Below are 24,981 nucleotides of genomic sequence, written 5' to 3' on the forward strand. Positions count from 1 at the left end.
GGGGGAGTAACAGTGAGGCTGGGCCTGGGGAGACCTATATTCCATCTGTAACTTGGAGCAAGTCACCTGTACCCTGCTTTGAGCCTCAGTTTCCCCAGGTGTTAGAAACGAGCAACACCACAGACCCTCTGGGGAAAGCTTTTTATTCTAGTGCCACGTTAGCTCTGCAGCAATGGCCAAAGGCGCCTGTGCAGCTGAAGCCCCCCTGCGATCTGGAAGTGTTCCTGGTGCATTACAAACCCTACAGAAACTGAGGCAGCGGGCTGACTTAAAGCCATGTGTGTAAAACTATCGTCTCACTTGAGGGTACTTCGACTTTCCAAGCACATCCCTTCGTGCTCCTGAGCCGGGAGCTTTGCGCGCACCCTCAGAGCATCCTCAGCTCCTTAGGGCCTAAAGGGCGACTTCTCCCAGACACTGAGAGCGGGCAGACCCCCAGCCTGAAGCCTGCAACCCCCGCTGCCAGCACCTCGGGACCCTTCTCCTCTGCCATCCTCACGCATCCCGGGGACCTCACCGCACCCACCTCACGCCCAGGGAAAGGCGGAGAAGGGCGGGACGGGACCAACCTACCCCTCACGAAGCCCGGGGCGGGAGGGGGTGTGGAAGGGACAAAAAAACAACCAAAAAAAAAGGGTTTTTTTGGGCTTACTCACCAGGACCGCTGCTCTGAGGAGACGCGACCCTTAACGGCCGCTCCGCCTGCCCAGCCCCGCGGCCGCCGCCTGCGCTGCGGAGAAAGTTCCCGAACCCCTTTCCCAGCACCATACCCCCCTTCCAAAAAGGCACCAATTCCCCCCGCTTTTCCTTGGCTTTAGCTTCTCCCGGGGGTGTCCCGAGCCCTGCAGGGGACACAGAAACCGGGCGTGGGTTGTAGCCACCTCCTCCGCTTGCCCAACAGAGGTGGTGCTGGCCCCGGGCACCCTGCAGCACCCATGGGCTCTGGGGAGCAGGGAAGGTACAGGGAGGGTACATCCGAGCAGCGCGATGGGCAGCTCCAGGAGACAGAAAGTTTAATAAAAAGCCAAAGCAAACAAGCTTGCAGCAGTTCCTGGAAAGGAAGAAGCAAGTTCTTGTGCTGAAAGAGCTGGGCATCCAACTGCCAGAGTGCCTGGGTCAGTCCCCCTCCTGCAACAGACAAGAACTTAAAGTAAAATACAAATTTTCAACCTGTTCTGCCTTCTAGGTAAGGAGTAGCTCAGTTCCCTCCTCTGCATGGATAAAAAAAAGTTCCCTGCTTGTTTTCTGCAGCTGCTCACATTGGCTTAAGGGGCAGCTCAGCTGCAAACATTTGGGTCAGGATTGGGTCAGAACTTGGACCTGTAACACCTGGGCCAGCACTGGGGTGCAGTGTCCCCTTAGGGGCAGCTGTGTCCCCACTGATCAGGGGAGATGGGACAGGGCTTGGGTGGCCTTTTCCTTCTTGTGACAGAAGACTCCGAGCTTCCCACGCAGGGGGTTCTGCCCCTGTCACCAGGATTTCACGGCACACAAGCTGAACTCTCTTGTCCTGTGCCATCCGTTGTGTGACCTCTGAGGGTTTCGTAATTCTTTCCTACTACGATAGAAAAGTCAGAGCTCTTTTTGCATCTGCTTTTACAGATGAAAATCATAACATATATGTTATGCTCGGTATTGTGCAAAAAGTACACAAATAGGGTCTTTGAAGTGAGTTTATAAACCACAGCCCCTGACGTGTCACTAATTAACACCAAATGCAGCCACACTCAGTCTGATGGGGGGGAACCCAGCCAGGCTGAGGGCTGACACTGACTTCACAGAGGTCATTAAAAATCCTGTCTCAGCACAGCAAAACAGCCTGTAAAAAAATGAACCTATTATTGCAGTGGTATAATAAAATGAAGCTGTCTCCTTTAACCCAGAGTTTAGAGACCGATGGCTCTTTTCTCCTGACAGTAGGGGTGGGAAACAGCAGCTGGGTTCATCAGTGCTTTTATTGCAGAGCTTCAGGCTTTGAGTCATTTACTGTCACTGGGAACAGTAAGAGTGCACATAAAATATTACCAGCTAGGTCCAGCTTCACATCAGCTACTCACAACAACAGAAGTTATGGCAAATTTCCCACATAGTTAACCTCTCACTAGGGCTGCAGGATACATTTTGGGCAGTAGTGTGAGAAATCCTTCCTTCTCCTTACTAAGGGGAAGTTCTTAGCATGGGGAGATCCCTCTGCTTTGCAATGGGTGTGTGATAGAAACCCACAGGGGTTTGGAAATTCATCCTCGAGGTTGAAATACAATTCCTAGGTGTGTAAGAGGATGGGTTCTGGCATACAAGGATTACAGATAGGAGTAATCTCTGGAAAGGATTTGGCATCTCCTCACTCAGAGCATCCAACCAGTGCTTAAAGCTGGGAATGCCATCCTCTAGACTCTAAGCAGTGATCTGGTGGGGGTAAAACATCTCTTCACAGTGTAATTCCAAGCAGGTTCTAAACCTGATGTCTGTAATGAAGCGGTATGAATACCTTCTCCCATTCTCTCATATGCAGGCATGAGACAGGAACATCTCAAATTAGAAACAAAATGCCACAAAGATCCCAACTGGAGCTCAGAGACTGTGATGCTATCACCATTTCTACTTTATATAGAATCAATTCATAGCAGGCAAAATGCAGATCTAATTCAAGTTTGGGATACTTAAGCTGGATCCTGTTCAGTGTTTGAGCTTGGGGAGAAGAACAGAAGTACTGGCAAACATGAGATCACTAGAACTTAATAGCTCCATTACCAGTGAACTCAATGAGAGCAGGGCTTCCTGGTGAGGTTTGGATTCTGAACTTCAATGCAGAGAAGATTCTCTCCTGTCCCTGCTGGCTCACAGCTCACAACCATGTGATCCCAACCAGCTGTTTGGTAAACTTTCTGATTTAAGCCTGAAATACTTGGATTCCATCTGCCTTGTCCTCCTGGGAAAAGCAAAAAGTAGCATTAGTACTGTCAAATTCCTTGTTTATTTTCTCTCAGTGTGTACCAGAAACTTGGGTTGGGAGGGAGAATCCCTCCTGCTACAACCCCCCAGAGCTTCCAGCATGGCAAAATCCGGCAAATACTGGGGAGTCCAAAGGGGCTACTCTGATTTGGGTGTCATTACTTCTTTTCCTGAGGAATGTAGATGTATTGAGACCTTAGGAAAACACCTGGGAAGTGCCCCACCAGTCTGAGGCTCTCTAGGGCACTGGTGTGAGGTTTCTTTACTCCAAGTTCTTTTTATTCCATGGGAATGAAGCCTCCAGTGGGTGGCAAACTCTGTCTAAAGTTAAATATTAGCAAATACACTGGAGAGAAGGATGAACAGAGGCTGACAGTACCTGAGCTGTGGCTGCTGATGATCAACTTCCATCTCAATCTCCTTTAAAGTGTTGCAAGTTGGACAGCCAGAAAGAGACAATTCTTAAATCTTTTTTTCAAAAGCCACTTTTTTTTCCACCAAGGATCCTGCTGACTAAATTTTGCTATCAAAGACATCTCTGTTCTCAGATAACCTTCACACTCTGCCTTTAGATGTTATTTTTTGTGCAGCCTCAGTCTTCAGACTTTCCTATTCCTGGCAACGGGGCAGGCACGCTGTATGAAAAGAAAACCCTTGCATTTCTCTTGATGCATAGCCAGAATGCATCTGGATTGCAGTACAGTGAAAAACAATAGAGAAAAGCAAAACCACACGTGCTCCTATGACTAAATTGAGCAACTATGGGTGAATACACAAAGGGAGCAGCTCTGTGGTGGCTGAGCACACACTAACATCTCTCAGTTTCAAAGCCCAGCCTTGCTAATCAAGCTGGTGGAAGCTATTGTACTAGAGACTTCCCAACAAAAGGTTGTGTGTGGAGGAAGGAAATGGTGTACTTGTGCAGCTATGGATTTCTAAGGGTTTATCAAATCAGCAGAAAGATCAAGCTATCTCTCAGGACCACCGTGTGTCTGCAAAAATACAGGAAGTGCCTGGGCCTGACCTTTATACACAAGCAGAAGATTCCTTGGCAGCCCTTGTTTTTGCAGCCTCTTACTCCACCTCAGGAATGCTTTGGAGCACTGGCTTTCCCTGGGGCTTGGGGATAGGTGAGAAACACGAGCAGGCTGGTAACACAGACAGCATTGCACATACCTACGTTCTGCCAACGACTCCTGAGTACCCTGAGGAGCAAAGAGATGGAGATGGTGAGGAGGCTGTGGTGGGGAGGGAGGCTGCGTGTCCTGGCATCACTGGGACACAGGCAAGGGGCTGCTCCCAGCTCTGCCACCATCCTCCTGCAAGACACTTCACCTCCTTCAGCTCTGGCCACTCTGCCACTTTCTCTCTCTCTCTCCATGGATGGAGCCCAGGTTTCTGATTTAGACGCTTCAATGGCTACATTAGGTCTGATCAACCCCAGCTCCAGAGACAGAAATGTGCTAGGAGGTCCATACATATTTTTTATAGTGATAAGGATTAGGATTGCCACTACTGTGGAGCTGCTTTGTTTTCCTTTTTAGCTAAATTTAATTCAGAGGCAACGTTCATGCTTTATCTGTAGGCATGAGAAGGGAGGGAGAGAGTGGGACAATATGATACCTTAGAGAAGAAAACCATTTATTTTGTCACATTTTTTTTTACATCATCCTCTTCATACAACAGTTTCATTGTAACACTTAATACATTTTTTAAAAAACACCAAGATTACTTGCAAAATTATATATATTTTAATATCCAAAAAGTACATTGCATATATATAGTAGCAAAAGCCCCATTTCCATGGGTAATTTCTTCATACTTAAACTTTGTGATTATTGCAGTAATGTTACTTAGAAACATCCCAAAAGCACTAAGACCTAAACTGGTTAGCTTGATCTTATTTTTTTTTTCCATTTTGTTAAATAATGGCATCAGTGCTTCTGTTTAAAGTTATGAGCAGACTAGAATGTTCTGGTTTCAGGCACTCACCCTGCAATCGGATGCACATGGACCAAATCTTGCACTCACCCAGAGTCCCAGAGGTTGTGTCTAGACTAGATATTTGTGATCCTGTTAATTGGTTGCCAGTTAATACAACTTAGCTAATGGAAGTCCCATCACACTCCCCCCCACCCCCAACATCTGTTCTAAAACACAAATGCTTGTGGTTTACCCTTCTGTTTATGGCAGCAAACCACCATTTGTGGATCATCAAATTAACATGTGCAAAATTAGAGATGGCTGAGGCTTTTTGGATGTTTAAAATGTAAATAAAAACCCCTGGTGAAAGTTTTTTTAAAATGCTACAAGAAGCATTCAATAATTTTCTCCATGGAGTGGCAAAGATCTTTCCAAAGTTAAAGATTCTGGTGAAAAAGAATCCTAAAATGTTTCAAGAGTTGCTTTTAAAAGGCTGGTGCCTGTTTCCAATCAGCTAGATGCAAACATGTTAGCTAAGTGTAGTTAATTTGCAGACTACTATGACAGGCTAATACAAGGAAAAAACTCTACTCCAGACAAACCCAGGGAAATCTGGAAGATTTCTGGCTACTTTGGGGGTCATTTAGGGATCCAATTGCAGGACCGAGGCTATCTCCAACCGATACATTACTCATGTCTTAGTTTTTAATTTTTTTTTAAGCAAAAAAGTACAAAGCTACAGCCCAAATGTACAGATTGAAAAGATGTACAAATTACATTAAAGAAAACAAAAACAAAACCCAAAACAACCCACAAACAACTGAGCTGATAGTAAAAAACAAACCTGCATTTGTGACCGAGGTCAACTCGTTTTATTTAATCTTCCTTTTAAAACTGTGAAATATAGGGAAAAATAACTCTGCATAATTTATACAGTAATTTGCCTTCTGATTTGTTGACCCTTGGGATGATGGTCTGACAAACGCACAGCGTTCGCGAATCCGAAGCATGGAGCTGTCCCTCAGGCTCTGGCAGAGCTCAGGGATCTGCTGTCATTTGTTTTACTTCACTTTTGCTTTCAAAGAATGTCCGTGCTCAACATTAGGTTACTTTTTGTTCTGGTTTCTGATGTTTCTGGAGTTAATACCCAGTCTAACGAAGTTGTACGCTCTAGAAAAGTTCCTTCAATGCCCTTTACTTCTTAAAACATACATGTGCATATATATATATGAATATATATATATTTAATTTCCAGTTGGGTGAAAATCCTCATCTGCCTTAAAGCTAAGATTCCAGTTGCAGTCCCCTGCAGCCCAGCGTCCTCCACTTACTGATCAAATGGCCTACCCTCTCCACAGTGAGAATAAACTCCGTGTAGTCATCTTTTCCTACGACCCACAGTTGGATCTATGTCTTGTCAAAAGCCTTTGAATCCTTAAAAATTTCTCTCATCAAAGAGCTAACAATCATTCCAGGTAATGGTGAACAATCTTCATCATCAATTCCTACAGAGGACAGAAGCATTAAAAAAACCAAAGAAAATGCAGAGTACTGGCCCAAAGAAGCATCCATCTCTCAGTCCAAGACACAAGAGGCAAAGTTACAAAAGTAAAAGGTTTGATCCAGGAATAACCAATATCCAGTTTTAATTCTTCCCCAGAAAGGCCACAATTATCCATTAAGGGTTCCCTAAAACATCATAAAAATCCCAGAGGGAAAGAAGAAGTCCAACCAGACTGGTAAAGGCCACTTGAAGATAAAAGCATCTAATAATAGCTGCCCAAGTGCGGCGATACGTGGGCGTTGGGGTGGCGAGGGACATTGGGGTTTGGATAAATGCTTCCTGCAGGGGGGGTCCAATATGGTGAGGCTGCTCCAAAGAAACTGGATGACGTGACAGGCATGGAAGAAGGGTGTGAGGGTACAAAGTTCACCTTCTGCTGGTGGGCATGGTAAGATGGCATGTAGGGGAGATCTGACGGATACTTGTACATTGACGACTCAGTGGGGTGAGGCTGGAGAGCCTGGGCAATGCCATGAAAGTCAAATTTGTAGGCATACCTCTTGCCATGCACTTTGGTCATAATGTTCTTATCGTAGTAGTATCGGAGGGCTCTGCTCAGCTTGTCATAATTCATGTTGGGTTTGCTCTTACGTTCCCCCCAGCGCCGCGCCACCTCGTCAGGGTCCGTCATCTTGAACTCCCCGTTGGTGCCTTCCCACGTGATGCAGCTGGCGTTGGAACTGTCCGACAGCAGCTCCAGGAGGAACTGCCACAGTTGGATCTGCCCGCTCCCTGCCAGAAGGGAGCCAAAGAGGAAAGGAAATGACATGGTGTTTCCTGCTCAGAAGCAAAGACAAAGGCAGGAAACAGAAGGGCTATCTCGATCTGGACTGGGAACTGCTCCTTCAAGCCTTAGAAACCTCGCGTAGGAATGGATAAACTGTTCCCAGCAAACAAGTTAGTCAACCCTTTGTTCTGTTCCTGAGTCTGAGGTCAGATTAGATTTCATAATGGTTGCCTTTGGCCTTAAATTCTTTGGGCTGTTCATAAACAGGCTTTTTCCCGAGCATACTGTTCTGCACAGTTTTTAACTGAATGGTTGACACAGTGTATTGCAGCTCTCTATTGCTTACTGTTTACCATGGATATTGTTTTGGATACCTACAGTTTTCTTTCCAGTTGGTGAGCTGAGTTACATAAGATTATTTCTTCCCCAGACTGAATGACTCCTAGTTTTATTCGGTGTGGTTACACTAATAGTAAAGAGCCTTATGAAGATGCTTCTTTACAAGCATTTTTTTCCTCCAGATCTTATTCCCCAAAGTCAGGGATTGTTTTCTGCAGAACTGGTAGGGGCAGTTATTATTTGGTGACTTTCAGAGATGTTTTGTGCCTTCCATTGTGCTAGTCCACAGCAGAGAGAGAAAAACTGACCTGTACTGCAAATCTGAGACCAAGGTTTACATCCCCTACAAAACTCTCCTTAGAGAACACTGGTTTGGGGTAAGATCTTTCAGGATGGTGATTTTGTCCTGAAAAAGGTGCTATTGCACCACTTTCCTCATTTTTTATGTGAGAGCACAGCTCAGGTCCATGGCTCTCACAGCCTACCCCAATGACAGAGAACAGCAGCTCCTCATCCAGCACAGAGTGGGGCAGGAGAGCAGAAGGAAAGCAAACCTTGCTGTTAGTGGTGGTCTGAAATGTGAGGATGAACTCACCTGGATTGGCAAGACGGCTACTGGTGGGCCCCAGGATTTGATAGGGATCTGAAATAAAAACCCACACCAACAAAAAGCTGTTTAAAAAAATGTTTTATCAAAAAACCCAAACAACAATTCATTATTGTTTATTCTAGAAACCACTTTGGATTTTAACTTCCTTTCTTTACTCATACTGCCTCTTCTCCCAGGGCCTGGAATAGACTCGATGTGTTCCATGTTTCTTTTTTTATCAAACAACCACCAATTATTTATGGAATCCAAAATGGCAAAGTGGTTCTGGCATTGGTTTCAGACTTGCCTGCTTTCAAAGATCATAATCTCTTCAGACATACCCTACACTTATGTGTCAACTACAAAACACAGAACGTGAAAAAGAAATGTGGGACAGTAGAGCAGGAACAACTTAGGAGCATGTCTATTTCTCTTAATAAAAAGAGTGGGACAGCAAATGAGGTTTTGGAAATTTATTTGTTAGCAGTGCAGCTTGCTTCCCCCAGAGGTCACTGAGATGTTCACCCACCTCTCCCTTACTGAGTCAAGCAGAGCATTAGACAAACGGGAGTAACAGGAGCTTTGTCACTGGCTCCAATGAGGCTGAGTGTTTCTCGAAAACCCCCCGATGCATTTATTAGGAATGAATTCTTTCCCTTTCTGTGGGGCCTCTTCAGCCCTAATCTCTACACTTCTCTTTGCTTCTTTCTGGTTTTGGTGATTTGGATCTATAGCATTTGCTCGTGGATTGAATCCGTGCCAAAAGAACCAACCTCTTAAAAAAAAAAAAAAAAAGGATAGAAAGCAGCTGTGCAAAGCAGAGAAGGTGGTATTTAGCTTTTCAAAGGCCCCTTGGGAAACTAGCAGGAAACACTACTGCTTGCTGCCCAACAGGGTTTGCTTTTTTTATTTGGTTTTCTTTGACGCAGGGGAAGCCTTGTTGGTTCTGTTTGGATCTCCTTCCCTCGCACATGCTGCAGCAGAGGTGAAGAGGTAACCAGCAGACACTCCACTGCTGCAGCACAAACATCTCCCTGCCCCTCACTGCTTCCTGACCTGTGTCACAGCACGTCCTGATGCTTCAAAGGAGATGCAGCTGAAATGGGGACGCTGCTTTTGGGCTGGGAAGGTAAAACAGGACTGGTTTGGAACAATTGCTCTCAGTGAGTTGTTATTGTCACCCTGGAGTCATTACTGAGACTTCCCTGCAAGGCTCTGCCCGTTGGTTCTGTGCCACATTTATTCACCCTGCCTGGTACCAACCCATTAACAAATGCAGTGGGGACAAAGCCAACTGTACCTGGCTGGGGCCTCTGCTGCTCTGTTGTCTTATTCACATTTTGCGTCCCTGCGACGGGAGGGCCTGTAAAGACAGAGAAAGATCTTAGATGTGCAAGGACAGAGGGGGAGGAACAAACAGAGAACAAGAGAATTATGAGATACGTTGAACAGGAACAGTAGTGACAGGGAATGGAGATGTTTTCTAAGCCTAAAAGCTGATAGCTTTGAAATCACACCATAAACCAAAGAGATTTCACTAGAAATCAAAAATCTCATTGGAAAATGAAAGCCTGCAGATGAGGCAGTACAACCAGTCTGTATTTATTGTTATATATAGTATATACTGTTTTGATTTTCTGTCCTTTATTGCATCTTCCATTCTAGTTTACATCCATGTTTTGAACCAAATACTGGATTTTTTAACTGTTTGAGTTCTGACCTTCCACACTGGAACTTGATTTTTACCATTTTTTTGGGAAATGAAAATTCTGCTTTAAAGCAATCTTGTTATGCAAAATCTTTGGGGTTCATCAGATCAAACATCTTGTTGAAAACATCATGGTCATTTCTATAAATGACTTCAGCATATGTGCCTTCTCTTCATATCATTTCTCCTAACAGCAAACTATAAACTTAAAGAGTTTGGAGCGTGTATAGCTCCAAAAGCTGCAAAGCAAAGGAAATAAAACACAACAGCCAGGTTCTGGGTTCTGCTGCTTTTATTTGCACCTGGTAGTACCTTGTTGAGAGCCAAGTGTGCCAGCTTGCCCTGCTGCACAGGGATGTGCCCCAGCTGTGGGAGCAGGGCAGAGGGTGGCTGGGTGCCAGTGGGTTATTTTAGCTAAAACATGGTCTTTAGGAAGAGGGAAAGGAAGTTTCTAGTGAGATGTCACCCAGAGGGAATTCAGGGACACTGTAAAACCAGTGTAAGAAACAAGAAGTTGGGTGAGTAGGGCTCCTGCAGTGGGGGCCCTAGCTGCCTGCTGGGATTTGTGTGGAATCTCTCTGAAAGCAGTAAGAAATGTTCAGAGTCTGCCCAAGCTGTCGGTATCTGTCCCTAAAATAATGACACCTGACTACACCTGGGTGGTTAACATGGAGGCTGTGTTTGTATGGAGGATTTGCTTCTGGTCTCTTAATCAAATCCTGAAAGTATCAGAGGTTTGTGCCTTCATCTCCAATACACAATGCAGTAATAAAAGTATTCGTGTCAATTTCTATTTCTTTTAACAGCATAATTCTAGCTCTTATCTTCCTGACTCTCCCCCAATCTTCTGCCCTTCTGATGCTCATTACAAAAGCCAACCATGCCTGTCTTCTCCCACAGTCTCATTTTGGTTTTCCATTGCAGAATTTGTGCTTCCCATTGGGACAACTTACTTTTGGTGAGGCCAGAATTCATATTATTGCCCCATCCTGTTCTCCTGACTGCATCATAGGAGGGATCTAATGACAAAAGACAACAGGCACAGAGGGGTTGAAATCAACTCTTCCCAGAAAAAATCTTACAAGAATCTAGTTCCACATCTTGGTCCCCACTGACATGCAGGTTATGTATCTCCTGTGCTCCTTGGGCCTCTCACAAAGGTCAATACAGGCTGTGAGCACAAGGGTTGGGACTGGTTTTTTTGGGCAATGCTCAGTGATCATGAAGCAGCAGTCAGAGCACTCTCTAAATCTGGCTCCTCCTACCCCAAGGAAATCCCTTTGCTCTTATCCTAAGATGACCAAGGGCAGAAAAGGAGGATGAGAGGAACCCTTTTGTTATTTCACAGAAAATCAAGGGTGACTTTAAAACCCAGTGTGGCCAAAGGCTTGACACACACAATTAAAAAAGCTATTTTAAGGAAGAAGAAAAGAGGAACAAACATCCTTTCAAGTGAAATTCAAAGTACCCCTCTGCCTCTGCTGCTGGAAGGGGCTGAGCAGTGCCTCTGCCCCCCTGGGCTGCAGGGCACAGCAGGGCTGCCCAGCTCCCTCTGCAAACATCCCAGGCACTTGCACATTCCTCCTGGTGCTGGGAAACTGCTGCAGCTTTGAAATTACAGCCTTCTAGTTATTGGCATGAAAAGGAAAACAGAGAGGGGATGAGAGAGGGAAGGGGAGGGGAAGAGATGGAGAGAAAGGAGGAGGGAAGAGAGGGGACAGAGGGAAAATAGAGCTCATATAATCTGCCTGTTTTTATTTTTGTTTTACTTATTTGTTTTTTTCTCTTTTTACTAGAAACCACAAACCCCACTGCAACCAGATCAGGCTGAAAAACAAACCCCTATGGTTTCAGCCTGGTACATAGAGTGCACTGGGACATCTGTGAAGGAGGGAGCTGGCAGCCCTGGCTGTGCTGTCCCCAGGAGGAGAAGGAGAGACAGGGCTGGAAGCTGGCTCACAGCCTGATGCTGCAGGGGAACTTTATCCCCAAGTTCAGTCCTCAGCAGTTGTCATTGTTTTAAGTAATGTGCTGCTTGCATGGGTGGCATTTTCCTTGCAGGAAACTCGTTGTGCAAATCCAAACTTCATCAGTGACTGAAGTCAGGAGAGCAGAGATGAGGTCTAAAGTAACCATTGGCTTTTCCCATGTCCTCTTTGCAGCCAGGCTCTGACTTTCATTTCTCCCCTGGGATATCCTTCAGAAGTATTACAACTTCAGCTATTAGAGCAATGTTTTGGGAAATACTTTGAAAAAACCCCAAGACTGGTGCAGTGAGAGAGAAAAGCAAAACCTCAGAAATTTCACAGAGATGTGAATGCAAATCCTGGTTGGCTCCATCAGAAACTGTTTTACCAGGATGCAGTTTTAAAGGAAATGTCACTTACATGGTGATCCTGTTAAAAAGAAAGGTAGCAATTTTCCACCAGAGAAAAAGTATTTTTAAAATGAGGGAAAATATTTCCTTTCCAAACAGTAGCAGAACTCATTGAACATTTTCAATATTATCTGTTTTTTTGGGGTCAGGTACTTGGCAGCTACAAATGGGTTGGTTGGTCCAGATGCATCAGCATCTTGTGAGTAAACAAAGAGGCCATCAGCTGGATAGATGCTCATCCTTCTCCTTCAGATGGAGAAGCTTTGTCACAGAAGAGAAGCCTGCCTTGCTCAGTGCCACAAAACCAGTGCAAAACCCAACTCCTGAGGGGGTTTTTAACCAATAAGTGGCAGTATTACAATCAGATGTGCTGACCAGGTGTGCATTGCTGTGGCTGCTTGGGCTTTGCAGGCTAGAGGTTTGGTTCTCCAGATAAGTTTGGCTAAACCTGGTCCAAATTATCACTTCAAATCTCTCAGAATGGGTTTCCTTGTAGCATACATTCAGGTTGCCAAGGGCCAGTTTGGAAGGATGGCACACACGTGGCTCAGCCCAGGTTTAACCCAGGTTTTGCATCCCTCAGGTGAGTCCCTTGGCTTCTCTTTTCCCTGTACAGCATGGCTTAGGGTTGAATATCCTAGTTAGCCACACAGGCATTGCTATTGAAACGTGTTCACTCAGTTAGTGCAAGTTTCCAACCCTGCTACTTCAAAAAAAAAAAAAAAAAAAAGAAGTTTAAATCCACTAAGCTGCTTTTGTTTTGTTTTCACACAAATTCGTGCAACGTGATAGAACCACACCAGCCCTCCCAGCTTCCAGGCTCTAAAGCTGAACGTGTTTAAAACAAAATGGGAAAGGCAGAGCCAGGGAACCTATCCAGAGCCTCGGGTTTCTGCAAAAACAATATCATTCCCAGGACCTGACACCCGGTGGCTCAAAGAGATCCTACAGAGCCCAGCCAGATGGTTACAGGGAGAGTCTTCTCTGTCATGAAACCCACTTGGATTTTACCAAAACTTCCCCCGCTATGGAAATTCAATTAAAAGAGTTGGGCTGAGGTCCTCTTCTGGTGTAAATCAGCAAATAGCTACAGTGAAGTTAGAAGTAAATTTGTATGAGGTAAGGATCAGGTCCCCAGGTCTGGTTTAGGCTTAAAAGACCCAGTGGAGCAAGAGCCCTATGACAAATGTGTGTTCAATACAAAATGGAATTAAAGAGCAGAAAATAAATCATAGATGCTTTCAAGAAATGTCATTCCACAGCTGTCTGGTTTATGTCCAGAAATTCCCCAGAATGAATGCATGCTCTATTATGAGGAAGGTAAAGGGTATTAATAATGCTTTGCACTTTCACAGCACCTTTCAACTGAGGATCTCACAGCTTTGCAAACATTTGCACTCACAGCACGCCAGAGAAGACAGTGAAATATAATTTTATTTATTTACATGCATAAATGCACTTTCCTCAGGCTTTAGCTGCCTTTTCCAGATGAAGTGGCTTTCAGCCTGTGTGGATCAGATTGTAGTGTTGGTCTCTGGACCCTTTCTAACCTTGCTCTATGCTTTCTCACCCTAAATCTCCCTTGGTTCCACCTCACCATCTTCAAGATGCTAAATTATCCCTCTGCAGATTCTTCCTCTAAAGAGAGGAACAGGCTCAAATATGGCTTGGGGCAGATGGACAGACACACACAGGGGCTTTTTTTTGCCTAGGAAACAGGGCTTAAAATCCCCAAGCAGATTTCTACACCACAGCAAAGAGCATCCCAGATGCCCAGCAGTCCCGTCAGCTGGAATGCACTGAACAAGCCATTAGGGGATTGTGTTTAAGATAAGATGTATTAGAGAACAAAAAATCTCCCTGGTAAGCTTTAAAAAGTTCTTGATTTTTTTTTAATGGTCTTTTATGAATTTGAAAGCTTGGGATGGAGGGGAGAAACAAGGGGGGGATTTTAACTGAACAATAGGCTCACAGTCCCTGGGCTTCCTGAGCTGCTCAGTGAGTGCTGACAGCCCCTTCATCCTCCTCTCTCCAGAGCTTTTTCAGTCAAACCAGAATCAGGCACAATTTTGTGCTCCCAGCCTTGATAAGGCTTTCCAGAAGAACACAATGGGTGCTGGGCCTGTAATATCCTCATTTTTCAGGCTTTTTTTTTTTTTTTTTTTTTCCTAGGATGAGTACAATGGGGCTGGGTCATTTATGGCCTAAATGTTTTATAGGTATAATAGGGAAATGCTATTTGAAATGCCACCTGTGCTGGCACGGTGCCCTCGATTCCAAGCAAGGCTGGGAGGGAGCAGCATGGTGTAATGATGGGATTCCTGGCATCATGGGCTGTTCTTTTCCAGCCTTCCTGAGGAGCTGCTGGGGCTGACTCTGCAGCCTGACAGGTTTGAACAGGAGCTCTCTCTGTCAGACCCATGTCCCAGTCCAGCAGTGTCCCCCTGCCATGGAACACCATCCATGATGTGTCCAAATGCTGAGCTCTGCCTAAGCACATGTTATTATCCCCATCACATCTCCCTTAGGCAGAGCACTGTTGCAGAACTGAGTGTGGCTTCCAGCCTCCCAGGAAGCTTTCATCCCCTGAGATGGGCTTTCTGTCTGGTGCCAACTTTTGTAGAAGACACCTGGGGGAACACATGTGCAGCAAGCCCAGGGGAGCATCAGGATTCCCCTTAGGTGCTAAGCAATAGGAAGAGCCCACTAATCTCTGCCTAACAGAGCAGATACCTCCAAGGAGTGAGAAAACCAAAGGATGGGAAGCAGCTTGTCCTTCTGTCATGGTGACAGAACCAGGAAGAAAATAAAGGTAAGTTTCCCAAACCTCAGTGAATTGTCTGGGCTCTTACTAATGCTGCCTCCTTTTCCCTGTGAAACACAGTGGTGGCTCTGATCCAGCCATAACAACAATAATGACTCTTGGGTTCCTTACCACAGCATCTGGGGTGCTAATGACCTCAGTTCATGTGATGGAAACCCCCCCAAACCTGAAATACAGAAGGAACTTCCCCTGTCTTACTCAGTTAGGGAACACAGACATTCCATTTCCAGACAGGACTTGGCTTTACAGACTTCAATGAAGCAAAGCAGGGAAAGGAGAACACAAATTTGAAGTGGGCTATGGGATCCATGGGCTATGGGATCCATGGGCTGTGGGATCCATGGGCTTCTCCATGCAGAACACAGTATGGTTTTTGCAACGAGTCCTTCTGCTTCAGTAGGAAGAAAGGATGCTGGCTTGGTGGCTGGAATTTAAATTAGTTTCTCTAAATGGCGAAAGCAGAACCAGGTGTCCTAGGGGGATCCAAGCTTGTGATTAATCTAAGTGGTCACTTGAGGTCTATTTTGTGGCAACTACTTCATAGGGAGAGAAAGGAGGGTGCAGGACCTCAGTGCATTTCCTCCCAAGGCAAAGCTCTATGTGGTGGCACTACTCTGGTGTCCTGGAAAAGTCCCAGCATAGGCCCATGGGAAGAAAAACCACTGCTCCTGCAAACCAGACATGCAAAGCTGCTGAGCATCCAGCCCTCACACTCCTGTCATTTAACCTCCTGGAGATCACATTGAAGAGGTGGGGTTGTGTTTAAAGCCAGTTGGAGAGAAGAAACCTAGACTGTGGGTTTCTGAAGGGGCAAGGAAGCCAAAAACACTTCCACCTCCTCCTAGAAACATTAGACATGTTATTTTAAGTGATGGCAGCAAACATAAAGGTTCTTCCCAGGCCCACTCTGACTCCAAATATGAATCCTAAATGCTCAATCAACATCAAATGCAGAATAGGAGGGGGTCCTCTGGCCTTCTCAAACAGGTACAAGAGGTGATTGATCCAACCCAGTCATCTGCCTGATGGCACACACCCAGGGACAAGTTGCATCTGTGTCCTGACTGTGTACACCAAAGCCTCAGAATCTCACCCACAGCACCATTTGTTCTGCAGTGAATTACTTTTCCATTTACTATTTCTGTTAATTAAAACAATTACTTAGCACATATGCCACATGCCCTGCTGCATGTCATTCATGGCCACTATTACTGTGACTGTTCTCATGCTTATGTAAGACTTTCCAGTGCCTTCAAGCACCAAACTCATTTGTTTCTGCTTCAAGACCACAATATCCTGCTCCCTCTGATAAAGAATCAGCAGTACAGGGATCGTATGTGGAATTAAGTAATGCTGAGCCTCACCAACAAGAGGGAGCAAGCAGTTGCGTGCAAAATAATTAAAAAACACCATTGTTCTACAGTATCAGACTATTATTATTTCACAATTAAAAATAAAAAATAAAACCCACGCATCTTTACATTGCTGTTAATCTGTTTTACAGGTAAGAAACTGACACAGACACCAAAGTCCAGCCTTGAAACATCATTGGGTTTTGATCTGAAGGCAATACAAACCAAGTGAGTGCTGGGTTTATGTAAGAGATCTGCTGCAGAACATGGACATGAGGAGCAGATTTAGCTTGGGGACCCTCAGCAAGCAGCTGAGAGCCTGGTTATGTGTTGCTGTCCTTATGGAAACACAGGTCAGACTGCTCAGACATTTCTGATCTAACTCCTCCTTTAGATCCAGTGTTGGAGTAAAGTGCTGTGGCTGAAGCCCCCTGATTCCCAGTGTCACACAGGATCTACAGCTTAACACAGCACATGCACAGAACTGGAATCCAGGATTTCCAAGGGGGATTCACTCAGCTTCCCCAGACAGGGGCATGCTCAGGGCAGTCCCTCCTGAGGGAGGTCACCAAGCTGCAGGGTGACATGAAGGAGCTCCTTCACACCACAGCTCCAGAGCCCAGAGCTCTGCTCCCCAGCTCAGGGGAGGGCTCTGGCCTCCAAAATTTGGAGTCACTCCCTGTTTGCTTTGAGCCACAGGCGACAGCCCCCAGTTGTGTGAGTGAGGCTGGAAAAACATCCCTGAGCTGTGCAGCAGTGGAACTTCCTGATCCATGTCTGAGTTACCCTCTGCAAGGCTTACAAAGGCACATTATGAAGAAAAGGAAGAAGTAATGAGATTTTTTTTTCTGTTGTTGTTGTTACTTTTTTTTTTTTTTTTTTAATTTAATATCAGCAGCAGAAGTCCCAATGCACAGCGTGTGAAGACTGAAGGATGTGTCCTAAGAATCCCTCCCAGAGCCAGCCTGGAAAAGCAGCCACTTCCCAGCCCAGACAGCAGCAGGCAGGCAGTCCACCCAGCAGAGACCCAGGCACACAATTCCAGATTCTCCAAGGAATTGCTGAGCACCCTTCACAGAAGCAGAGAGAGCTCCATGCAAACCACACACGTGTGCACAGCCCTGCCCACAGCACCCTGCATTATTTTACCTGTCCCCCAACACAGAGGGAGGGAAAATCAGTGAAGGTGCTTGCAGCTTGCACTCATTGAAAAACCCATAAATGCAGAAGTCAAGAAAAAGAAAGGCATATTCACAGAGAGGGAAAAAAAAAAAAAAGCTAGACACAGCAATGCAGTGAGAGAAAAGGGAAGGCACACACGTGCAGACGTTGCAGCATTTTTCCAGCTTTTGCCTCTTTAACTTGTTATCAGGAACCAAATTTACTGTCCTCTTAGGCAAGAGCCAAAGCCCTTCCAAGAGCTTTTCACATGAGGGAGTGCACCCCAGCAAACCTGTAAACCCCCCCTCCCCATGTGCAATAACATTGCTTGCAGTGCACCCTAGGCAAAAAAATAATAGCTCTTTTGCTGGGGGAAAAGGAAGGATAATGGTTACTTAGAAAGTGCTCCAGACAAGCTGTCAGGTTGAATTCAGAGAACTGGAGTCTACTCTGGGACAGCGCTGGCTCGGGGTGATCCCTTGTGAGTTGGGTTTCCTGCCTGCTACAGCTTCAAGACAACGATTCTTTGTTTCCAGTTTTTCTGGTGAAAAAACACACGCCTGCCTCTGAAGAGGGTCAGGGAGAAAGCAGACAAAACACCAACTCTGGAATTTCAAAAGAAAACAATTAAAAAAAAAAGAGAGAGAAAGAAAAATCCAAGAGCGCTCGCTACTGTCTCTCCTGAAATCATAAATCCCCGGGTTGGCCACACAGTCACAATAAAAGAAGCATCAAAAAAGCCTCCTCTTTTTCTGCCACGGAGCTAAAAATGGAATATTTCATCACCACGCACACAAATCTCTTCGCCAAACACTTTCACATGTACAGAGAATTCAGAGGACATAAAGCTGCAACTGCTTTTTCTCTGCCTGGCTGAGTGGGGGGTTTCTAAGCTTTGCTGTGAGCCAGGGGCCTTCCTGAGACACTCGAAAGAAGACTTTACTGAAGCTGGTCAACATTTTTCACATGACAACCTTTTAGACCTGAAAAACGGCCTTTTCAGGGGAGGAATTTTATGCAGGAATTTGAAACTCTTTTCCTGTGGGAACGGGGCTTGTGCAACCAAGCTGCCTGTGGTCTCTTTGCCCCTCTTCTCTCCAGTCCCCCAAAACTTTGGAACCCCTCACCCAAAATTGTCACCAGGTTTGCCAAGCAAGAGAGAAGAGCTTTAAAAAGCTTGCATCACTTTATAGGAAACTGCTGAGGAAAGAGAAGGGAGGCTGTGGCCCTGATGGATTGCCCTGCATGGGCTCATATTTTGTCAGGTTCCAAGGAACCTGTGTAGAAGAGATGTTATTAATGCTCCAACATCAGGAAACTCTTCCTGAGGGGCTCCCAATGAACAAATGAACATGGGTTCAAACCCATGGGAAACCAAGCTGTGGGAGTTTCAGATCTCACTGATTTGTTGATCTTAAATTTGCTAACAACAGTACAAAACACACAATCCAAGGCAACTTCTACCCAAACATCCTTGATGTTCACACAAACACTTCTACAGTGCAAACACAAACATGTGATAGCCACAGACTAAGCCCTTACAATTCATCTCCTACCCCCACACTCATGTATTCACTTACAAATATTTTCCTTCTTTGGTAACACAGGTAGCACATCAGTTTATCCTGTGTTTTGTTGGAATCTTGGTTGGATTTATAAGTCTTGGGGCTGGTGTTGGTTTACCACCACTCCGCAGAGCTTTTAGGCTTGAATATTAATTGAACACAGGAGTTGTGCAGGCCCCTTAAAAATAAGCATGGACTTGAAGAGTGTGTTGGACCGAGGCCAGAATGCTCACAGCCCTTTGGCCTCCAAGTTTTGCTGTATGTGAATATACTTTCCATTTCCCCATGGAAACCTCCTTAAAATGACACCATTCTGGAGGCAAGGAATTGGAAATCTCCACAGAGTTGGGCAGATCCTGGAGGCTCAGATCCTTCTCCCATGTCTCCAGTACCTACAGTAGGTCAGTCACTCATTGCTGCAAACAGTCCTGGAAAAGGAACCAGACCTTCTCTCCAGTGGAGTGCTGGGAGTGGGACACAAATCTTTCCATTCAGCAAGGAGTGCAGCCTCGTTTCATTTTCCAGAAAATTGTTCTCTGGCCAAAAAATACTGGTGATTTTCATTACAGCAATTTGTTTCTCAAAGGCAGCTGAAGACAATTTGTCCCAATGACGCTAAGTTCCATACATTGGAGTGTTTATGAGGCTGAGAAGCAAAGAAGCTGGGGCAGCAAGAGTCCTTTGAACACCACGAGGTTTCCACCGATCCGACCCGAGAACAAAACGCGTGTGCTTTCTGCTCAGCTCTATGAGTTTCCAGGATCTCTTTCTGCCCTGAAAGCATTTTAATTCCCTGAAAGCAGTGCCACGGGCTCTGTGCACAGAGCTGGCAGCACAGGAGAGAAGTGAGAGGGGCAGAAAATAGAAGGGGAAAAGGGAGTGGAGGCTGCAGCTGCCAGCAGCCAAGGCAGAGCCATCCAACCCAGTCCTGTGGCACCAGGGCTGCCTTTCCCTCTGCTCCTGGGTGCTCCTGGGTTCTGTCCCAGAACATGCCCTGTCCATCACACACTGGAGAAAGATCAGATTTAAAAGATCTGCATCCCTCTGTGTTGCAGCCACACCTTTTTTTTTTTTTTTAGCCCTGCTGGTTTTTGGGTTTTTTTTTGGTTTTTATTTCCTCATTGTGAGGGCAGAACGCACTGGATAAGGCATAGTGTTAGTGTATGCACAGAGCCTGCATTGCTCCCTGGAATTTGCATAAGCAAGTTAATTGCATCAGCTCTGTGATCTTGGACGATATGTGAGAACAATTACTGGAGGAGTGAAGAAAACAGTCTCTTTTTTCCTGTCTCTGACATGTATTGTACTGTTTCATCACCTCCCACTTTTGAATCCCCAAGGGAAGGTGGTTAGACAAATCTGTTTGTTTTTGTTCACAGGCATAGAGAAAAGAAATATTTACAGGACAGTAGATTCAAGATGCATTAACACGAAGAAAAAGTTTTCATCTTTTGAGATGAAACTCCTTAACTAGGAGACAAGAAAATCCTTACTAAGAATTCATGATTTTTAACCTGAAATTCCTTTTGCAAAAGAATATCATCTTCCTGAAGCCTGCCTATTAAAAAAGCCTTAAAAAGGAGCAGGGAAAATCTCACTGCCTACCAGACTAGGGTGAGGAATTCCAAGTTCAGCTTTATGTCTGTGCTGAGTTTCTTCTGTGATATTGGACAAGACACTTGACTCTGCTCCCCTAATTCTTTCTCCAGCAGCCTGTCATGCTCTCGTGCCTCTTGCCCTGTCCTCTTACCTCACAGACAGAATTTGGAACACGATGTGGGGCATTTTCTCCTAGCACAGCCTTCAGACACCAAATGACTTGCAGAGGAAATTTATGCATGGCAGGAAGAAATGGAAAAGGGATGGATGGGATTTCAGCATTTCTGTCCTAGTTCTTAATTTTTATTGGACTATCCCCTGGGTGTGTTTAGTCCTTTATTGACATGTGATGAAAGTACCATGTGAAGTTAAAATGCCGAGCTGACAGGAATCAAACACAAACTTCTGTCAGCTGCACTGAAGAAACACACTCGAGGGCAGTAAAAAATGGAGAGGGAGGAACGTGGTTTCCCTCCAGTTTCTTTCTGCCTGAGTGACTCTAGGCCTGACTTGCAAAGCTAAAGGGTATAAAAAACACAGAGGAGTCCAGTTTCATGCAGAGCATTGCTCTTTAACACAAAAAATTTGCAGCTTTCTTCCCTTTATTTTTAGCAACCACCTGGCCTGAGACAGAACGAGCAGTCTTGGATGTGTGTGTGTGTGTTTAAGTTGGGAAATTGTGGGTTCTGTTTTATTCAAATAGGAGCAAGCCTAGCTTTTATTAATTTTAAATAGATGACTGTTAGCATCAAAATAGGGGCAGAAAAGCCTGCCTGGCTTTGTCTCTGTAATGCACCATGTTGTATCAACTATTGCCTGTCTCATAAACAGGGAGCAGCATGCCAGGGAACAGACAGCTCAAGTGGAGTGTTAGATGCTGGACAAAAGAACCTGCTGTAAAAAAGCAGCTCTGATATTGAGTCCAGGGTCCAAGACAGATGTTGGAGATGAAACACAGCGTGGTGCAAGGGGAAAGAAGTGCTGGCTCCAAGAGCAGTGCTCCTCAATGAGGCAGCCAGACACACCATGCAGAAGCTTGTTAAATGTGTGATTTCAGTTTGCTGTAGCCTCTTGGTGAAATGGGGTTGGGGTAATTTTTTTTTTTTTTTTTTTTTTTTTTTGTCTGTCTCACTCTCCAGCTGCTTAAATAAAAGACTTTCTGCCTTTCCCCACTATTCTTTGAAACAGGGCTCTCAGTGTAGCTTGGTTCTCCTGAAAAGCATAGAGATGTTTATATATGAGGTGAGGAAAGTGTTTCAAAAGGAGAGCAGACTCCTCCTAGGGGGGTTATCTCCTGTAGCAGTCAACTGCCTGACTGTGACTTAGGGTTTTATCCCTTAGGTAAGGGATTTCCCTCATACCCAAAACACCAACTCTCAGAATTTTATCATGACTAAGAATCTAATTTTCATTATAAATAAGAATAAGTAATCCAAGTGTAGCTGCAGAAGAAATCCTTAGAAACCTGACTGAAGGATATTCAATCAACTCAAAAACCTGAAGGAGCCCTAGGTGTGTTATTAACTTTTAAACTTAAGGGTTTCTAATCTCCATCTACATGATCAGAATTTCTAATAACTTAAAAATTAGAGAATATTTGAAAAAGAAAATGAAAATATTTCAAAATGAAAGCATCAAGAAAACAGACTTGGTTGTCTTTGCTGGCTGAAACTGGCAGACAGATTCATGAAGGGTTTTGGAAGATCTGAGTGTCCTTTTTTCATTAATGATATTTAGTGTGAGGAAGTGTTATCCTTTCAAATGTGAACTCATCCATAGGGAAAGTGTCTCAGTCCTTGCTATATATGTGAGATTTCAAGTTGCTTCATGTGAAGGACAGAAATATGCCATCAGCTCCTCAACTCAGGAATACACAAGTGTGAGAACAGCAGATGTACATTTTATGTCACAGTGGTGGTTGGAGGAGCAGAGATTTGATTTTCAGGATGGCCAGGGCAACAAATTGTGAATGATTCCATTTTAACAAGGCTCTACATTTGTTTCATGTATGGATATTATAAAAGGATATTATAAAAAGGATATTATAAAAAAGGTGTAGTTTGAACCCAAATAAAACCATTGTGAGAGCACAGGACAGCAGGATATTTGTATGCAAAAGACTGACCTTCTTTGGTGGCAAGACGTGAGGAAGCTTCTGTGTGGGATGGAGTATTGTAGACCAGCAGTGAGCTACCTGTAACAGAAAGAAAAGGAGTTATTGCAGTCTGAATGTGCTCTGCCAGTGGGGAACTGTGTAGGCAGGTAGAAAATGCTATCACTAGGATCTAAAGACCAAGTTTTTCAGAAAACTGGGCCCATATTTTCTGTGATGGAGATGAAAAGCTTGGCAGCTGTGTGTCACACGTGTGCTCCTGTTTCTCCAAATCAAAATAAAAACATTTGCCTCCTTCACTGAGCACCTTGGTGAACACCTGATATAAAAGGGTGAGGTTGGGTGGTATAATTAGATGGTTACAATATTTATCACAGCAGAGCCTCTAGAAATTTCTGTGGCACAGATTGTATCACAGGATAAGGAAGAAGCTTTTCTCTCTCTAGCTGTGGGAGAGAACTTTCCTGTTTGAGGAACATAAAGAAGCAGTGACACGAATTGCACTGTCAGGATCTGAACATTTTTAGAGTGTCACATGCTTGGTTTTGAGCAGACAGCTGCAAAAATCTCACTGATATTCCAACATCTCCCATGCTTTCTGGAGTTTTGAAAGTAGCTTTCTTGGTTCAGAGTGGCCTTTCCATCCAGCCCCACTTGAAACAAAACGACTCAAGGGGAGCACAAAAAAAACCCCACCCAACATTGGAAGGGCCTGTGCTTTGTGCTCTGTGGTGGAAATATTCCTTTCTATGCTTTCTACTTTGATTCTCCTGTAAACTCCTCTGGAAAGGGAGGAAGAGTCCCTGTGAGCTCTTGGAAGCCAGCATGTAATACACATTTCATGCTTGTCTAGTTATATGTTTATCCTACAGAATCTTCCAGGCTCACCTTTCCTACAGCTCCTTGGAAAATTTCCACTCCATCAGGTGGTGACATGGATAAGGAGGCCCAGGGTCCCTCTTGGTAGGGAGCAAGGATGTGACCTGGAGCTGGGGAGCAGTCTTTCCACGGAGGGATATGGATGAGAGGTGCTTTTATAGGCACTTTCTGCTACTCAGTCCTTTATCAGTGAGGTTCATTCAGTGAGATTCTGCCCCATTTAATACACTTGGATTCTGGATCTGCTCTGCTCTCCCTGAGGAACCCCAGACTCCTTGGCAGGGCTAAGAATGCCTCTTTTTCAGGTACTGTAATCCTAACTGGTTAGGATCTGTCCACTAAGCCTTGCAGTCTCCACATTCCTCTAATCCACATGATCCCAAATAACACTGACCTCACTTGCCCCTCAGCAGTAGTCACAGTCTGTCTCATTTTCCTCTGAGAGCCGAGGCTCAGGCAGTTCCCTGCCAGCAGGAACAGCCATTGCAGGTGCTGGATCTTATTAGCCCACTGCTCCTATGGATTCCTTTTCTTCCCCAAGTGCGACCAAAGCCAAAGGTATGCAGAAGCCAGCAAGACACAGAAATAGAAAGGGCTGGAAAACAAAGCCTACTCGGAGGGTGTGGAGGATGGATGCTACCAGATGCTGCAAGAGAGGAGATGTTTCAAAAGAGCAGGATGGAAAACACCGTAAACTAGGAGGGAAAGAATTCCAAGGGATCCCAGGAGTACCCTGATTGTGAAAGCTGCAGATAGCCAAAGTGATTGGCTTAAGTATTTAGAGTTTGTCTGGTCTATTGCTGATGCTGGAGGAGGAGGAACTGCAACAATTTTGTCACCTTAACTCATCTTTTCATCAGATGGTTTTTGGCTTTGGCATTTTTTTCTTGGATATCTGTAGGGCAACTCAAGCCCACCACTCTCTCCTTTTCAGGTTATTTGAAGTAGATCCTAAATGCACCATCCAGCCTCACTTGCCCCAGACAGGGACGTGCTGGGGAATTCAGCAACACAATTTTCTGTGACTAAGTAGGCTGCAAATGCCTGGTTGCACTGCCTGGCTGGGGAGTGGGGGTGAGGGGTGATGAATGGCACTGAACAAGCCTGGCTGATCAACCTATAGCTACTTTACACTAAAAAATGCAGCCCAAGCCACTGGAAAGGGACGGTGCCTCCCCCAGTTTAATTGCTAAAAGTTCTCACCTTTGCCCGACAGTCTGAGGTTTCTGGTGGGAACACCACAGAAAAGGAAATGTGTTTCCTATTAAGGGTTTTGAATGAAAGAGGAAAAGAGAAAAAGCCAGAGACA

General features: G+C 45.0%; 1 protein-coding gene across 5 annotated transcripts in view; it reads right to left on the reverse strand.

Annotated features, from left to right (window-relative positions):
* Nucleotides 1-4,581: 4,581 nt before the first annotated feature.
* FLI1 (Fli-1 proto-oncogene, ETS transcription factor) overlaps nucleotides 4,582-24,981 on the reverse strand; it is an 84,249-nt gene continuing 63,849 nt past the window's right edge. For 4 of the 5 annotated variants that reach the window (XM_030464697.1, XM_030464695.1, XM_030464699.1 and 1 more), the window contains 5 exons: nucleotides 22,806-22,874; nucleotides 10,756-10,821; nucleotides 9,395-9,457; nucleotides 8,101-8,148; nucleotides 4,582-7,171 (listed from right to left, as the gene is read on the reverse strand). In XM_030464697.1, coding sequence (XP_030320557.1) covers nucleotides 6,642-7,171; nucleotides 8,101-8,148; nucleotides 9,395-9,457; nucleotides 10,756-10,821; nucleotides 22,806-22,874 — 776 coding nt within the window. In that variant the 3' untranslated portion in view covers nucleotides 4,582-6,641. The remainder of the gene's footprint in view (nucleotides 7,172-8,100; nucleotides 8,149-9,394; nucleotides 9,458-10,755; nucleotides 10,822-22,805; nucleotides 22,875-24,981) is intronic. The other variant, XM_008498491.2, reaches the window with a different exon arrangement.

The sequence above is a fragment of the Calypte anna genome, chromosome 24 (genome assembly GCF_003957555.1).
Source record: "Calypte anna isolate BGI_N300 chromosome 24, bCalAnn1_v1.p, whole genome shotgun sequence".
NCBI lineage: Eukaryota > Metazoa > Chordata > Aves > Apodiformes > Trochilidae > Calypte > Calypte anna.